We start from the raw sequence: 4,015 nt of genomic DNA, 5'->3' as shown, positions 1-4,015 counted from the left end.
CTAGAAATTTAACCAGAGTTGTATTGAGTTTACAGATTTGGAAAAACCTGACATCTCTCTAGTGCTAAGCTGCCCCATCCAAGAGGACAGAATGTCTCTCCGTATCAAAGATCTTCAATAAAATTTTATCCTTCAATTAAATTTTAAAATTTTCTTCATAAAAGCCTTTTTTGTTAATTCCAAAGACCTAATATAAACTTTGCTGCTATACTAATTTCTACCTTAGCTGCTAACATGCTTTTAAATTATTCACTACCAGCTAAAGAAAAATGCTTTGGGCAGGGGGTACATTGATCTTATATCCAAAAACTTTGCTGAAGTCTCTTTTAGAGCCTAAAGTTGAATTTTTTTCCCATGTAGCTCAGTAGTTTTCGGAGTGTGGTCCAAGGACCCCCAGAGAGCCCCTTGAAATGCTTTCTCAGAGCCCAAACTATTTTCATGATACTACTCAGACAACGTTTGCCTCTTCTGTTTCTACTCTCAAAAAGTTAAAGAGTTTTCCAGAGGCAGCAGGACCCCACTGGAATATGTGCTTGTACTATCCTATGTTTTAAGCATTTCTCAGTTTTAAATTCTAAGAAGGTAACTATCAGCAGATGCAACCCATATTAACAAAAGCTCTTTAGGGACTTCAGTAATTTTTAAAAGTACAAAGGGTCCTAAAACAAAAATGTTTAAGAACCCTGACACAAACAATCTAACTTCGATCAGCAGTTTTGTCTTTCTCTTTAGCTCTCTCCTTACATTTCCTTTGCTTTTCCTGTACTGGGGGATGGCCAGGATGGCATCCCAAGTGTACTCCTTATCTTAAAGGAACTATACACTTTCGTTTTCTCTGTTGAGTTTGTTGAAAAGTAAAGTTTCTGTATATGACTTGTATCAGTTTAGGGAAGTTCCCTTCTAGTCTTAGCTAGTTAATGGTGCCCTCCCCCAAATCATAAAAGGCATTAAGCTTTATCATATAGTTTTTCTGCCTCTATTGAGAACCATATGGTTTCTCTCCTTTAGTTTCTTAATGTGGTGAATTACATGGATAGAATTTCTGATACTGGATCATATTTGCATTCCTAGGAGAAATCCCACTTGTTTAAGAATTGTTTAATATACTGTTGGATTCAGTTAGCTAATGCTGTACATGGGAGTTCTGCACCTATGTTAATAAGGGAAATAGTTCATAATTTTCCTGTGCTTTCCTTATTTGAATTTGGACATGCTCTGATTCACAATTTAAAAAGATCCCTCTAGCTGGAGCATAAATCCTGAAACAGGCCCACTTTTCTCTTCAACATGTTTGGAAACACATTAAAATAGAACTGTAATCAAGCAACTCAATCCTTAAATTTTTCTCCTAGTGAGTATCTGGAAAACAGGTGCAGAAATGGATCATTTGAGACACCATAGAAATCTGGTTAATCCTGCCTGCCTGCTTTCCTTCAAGGAGTATTGCCTGAGCAAGGTTGTATATCAGGCTCCTGGTTAGGCAGTGGAGAACAGACCAGAAATGTCCCTTCTGGGAGCTCTCTGCCCAGACAGGCGTGAGGCAACCAGGAAAGGGACTGGGAAACACACCTCAAATGTAGTTTTTACTATTACTAGCAACATTCTCGTACTTTGCAACACTCAATCTAGGTCAAAAGTATTCTGTGTGGATGAATGATTCTCTCTCATCCCCAGAACAGTCCTATGGGAAGGCACTTAACCTCTATTTTACAGAAAAGGCACCAGAGGAACAGTGGGGGGTGGCAGTGAGACTGTCCCAGCTACTGCCCACACTGAAACCCCTGACCTGAGTCATCAACCTCCATCGCCACAACTTCTGTGGCCACAATTTCTATTCCCTCCTCCCACCCCACCCCAACCCAACCTGGACCTGAGATCCTGACCCCCAAATCGGGACCGACCTTTGACTCAGAATTTCCACTGCACCTAGAAACCTCGACCTCAACTCTTGGCTCGAATTCCCAGCCCGGACTTCTAACCGCAACTCCGATCTCCGACTCGCAGCCGCAAATCCCAACCCAGACGCAGATCCCTGCCTCGGGCTCGAATCCCCAACTGGGACGACCGCCCTGGAGCGCTTCCATGGAAATCGGATCCCGACTCGGCCTCCAGGGCGCCCAGAACCACAGGGCGGACACCACACACTCACCCTGACCCCCGCCTCAGCCTCGGACCCTAGACTCAACGGGGTTCGGTCCCAGGCCCTCGGCCCCTTAGATCACCGACGTAGACCGTGAGGCGGACTCCAGTCGCGGACTCCGACCCCTGACTCGGAGCCCACACGCAAGAGCCGTGAGGTGGACTCAGCTACGCGACTCAGAATTCCGATCTTAAGGCGCGAACAGACCCCGATCCGATCACGGACTCGGAGCCCCGACCCGCACCGAGACCGGGACTCGGACCTGGGTCCCCGAAGCAGAACGGCGAGGTGGCCTCCAGACACAGGTCCAGCCCTGGACTCGGACCCTGACTCTCCTCCCATTCTCGATCCTGCGTCCCTGACTCGGAAGCACGACGCGGTTCTTGCACCCACGTAGGCGCACAGCGAACAGCGAGCGCCTGCCCGGCTCTGCCCGGGCGACCGTGGCGACCTAGCCGCCTACCACCCACCCACGAGACACTGGGCTCACCTCGGCTAGTCGGCGATTGCCAGTCCCCGCGCCGCCAGGCGGACCACGCCCAGAGCACTGTGAGCCCAGACGGCTGTGAGGAGATCGTGGCCACGAAGACGGCGGCACTAAGGTGAGCGCAGCCGTGAGGAGCGCGGTCGGAGCGGCGACTCGGTGAGGTGAGCGCAGCCGTGAGGAGCGCGGCCGTGAGGAGCGCCGCCAGAGGGGCGTCTTCATGAGGAGAGCGCGGCACTGAGGTGAGCACAGCCGTGAGGAGCGCAGCCATGAGGAGCGCGGCCGGAGCGGCGGCGACTCGGTGAGGAGAGCGCGGCACTGAGGTGAGCACAGCCGTGAGGAGCGCGGCCGTGAGGAGCGCCGCCAGAGGGGCGTCTTCATGAGGAGAGCGCGGCACTGAGGTGAGCACAGCCGTGAGGAGCGCAGCCATGAGGAGCGCGGCCGGAGCGGCGGCGACTCGGTGAGGAGAGCGCGGCACTGAGGTGAGCACAGCCGTGAGGAGCGCGGCCGGAGGGGCTTCTCGGTGAGGAGAGCGCAGCCTGCGAAGTGCGCTGAAGGGAGAGCGGCGTGAGGAGCACGGCACTGAGGTGACTGCGGCCGTGGAGTGCGCGGCCAGAGGAGCATCTTGAAGAGACGAGCGCAGCCTGAGCAGAGCGCGCCCCAAGGACCGCGGCCTGAGAAGAGCCAAGTCGTGAAGAGCGTGGCCGCGAAGAGAGCGCGGCACTGAGGGGACCCGCGGCTGGGAGGAGACAGCTGCGCGAGCTGCTGCGCGTGCAGGGCGCAGCGACCGTCTACAGAGTGGCTGCAGTGGCCCCCGACTGGGGTAGATGTGGCAGCCACCCCGCAGCTGATTGGATAGCCTGCAGGGGCGGGCGTGCCACGTGCCGCTGCGCGGATTGGCCGCGGTGTGGAAAGCGGTGTGCCGCGCTCTGCCATTGGCTGAGAGGGCTGATGCCGATGCCACCCAGGCTCGCATTGGCCGGGCGAGCCCAGCGCCACGTGCCACACCCCGCCCAGTCCGCCCAGACGCTATGCTGATCCACCCCCACCTTCACCCCACCCCCACCCCAGCGGTCTGAGCGTCCACCCTTGCGATCGGATTCAGTTCCCCGCCCGCGGCGCACTCAGCGCCCAGCTTACCCCTCATGTGTAGCCGTGAACCCCGGAGTGACCCTGAGGAACATCTGTGGCTTTCCACAAGGGTCTGGCCCTCTGTGCAGCCCTCCCCAGGGTCCGAGCGGGCAGGTGAGCGGGGTGCACGGGCTCCCGTGTGGCTGCTCGGGGAGCGCACCTCCCTCTCCCTTGGGGGTGAACCTCTCTTGGGAGCTCTGCTCCTTCGTCTTCAGGAGACCCTGTGAGGAAGACGCCACGACTTGCCCAGGCCACCCTGT

General features: G+C 54.7%; 2 protein-coding genes across 3 annotated transcripts in view; one reads left to right on the top strand and one right to left on the bottom strand.

The window, feature by feature from the left end:
* The window catches only part of LOC139180554 (uncharacterized), an 84,571-nt gene extending 80,971 nt beyond the window's left edge, over positions 1-3,600 (bottom strand). Inside the window, exon 1 of the mRNA XM_070782402.1 lies at positions 2,631-3,600. Within this exon, the coding sequence (XP_070638503.1) occupies positions 2,631-3,600 (970 nt within the window). The remainder of the gene's footprint in view (positions 1-2,630) is intronic.
* The window catches only part of KCNQ1 (potassium voltage-gated channel subfamily Q member 1), a 381,156-nt gene that overhangs the window by 228,861 nt on the left and 148,280 nt on the right, over positions 1-4,015 (top strand). The gene's annotated exons all lie outside the window — the stretch shown is intronic.

Source organism: Bos indicus, chromosome 29, assembly GCF_029378745.1.
Source record: "Bos indicus isolate NIAB-ARS_2022 breed Sahiwal x Tharparkar chromosome 29, NIAB-ARS_B.indTharparkar_mat_pri_1.0, whole genome shotgun sequence".
Classification (NCBI taxonomy): Eukaryota; Metazoa; Chordata; class Mammalia; order Artiodactyla; family Bovidae; genus Bos; species Bos indicus.
Note: the sequence above shows the minus strand (reverse complement) of the source record. Positions and strands in the feature narration are given on the sequence as shown.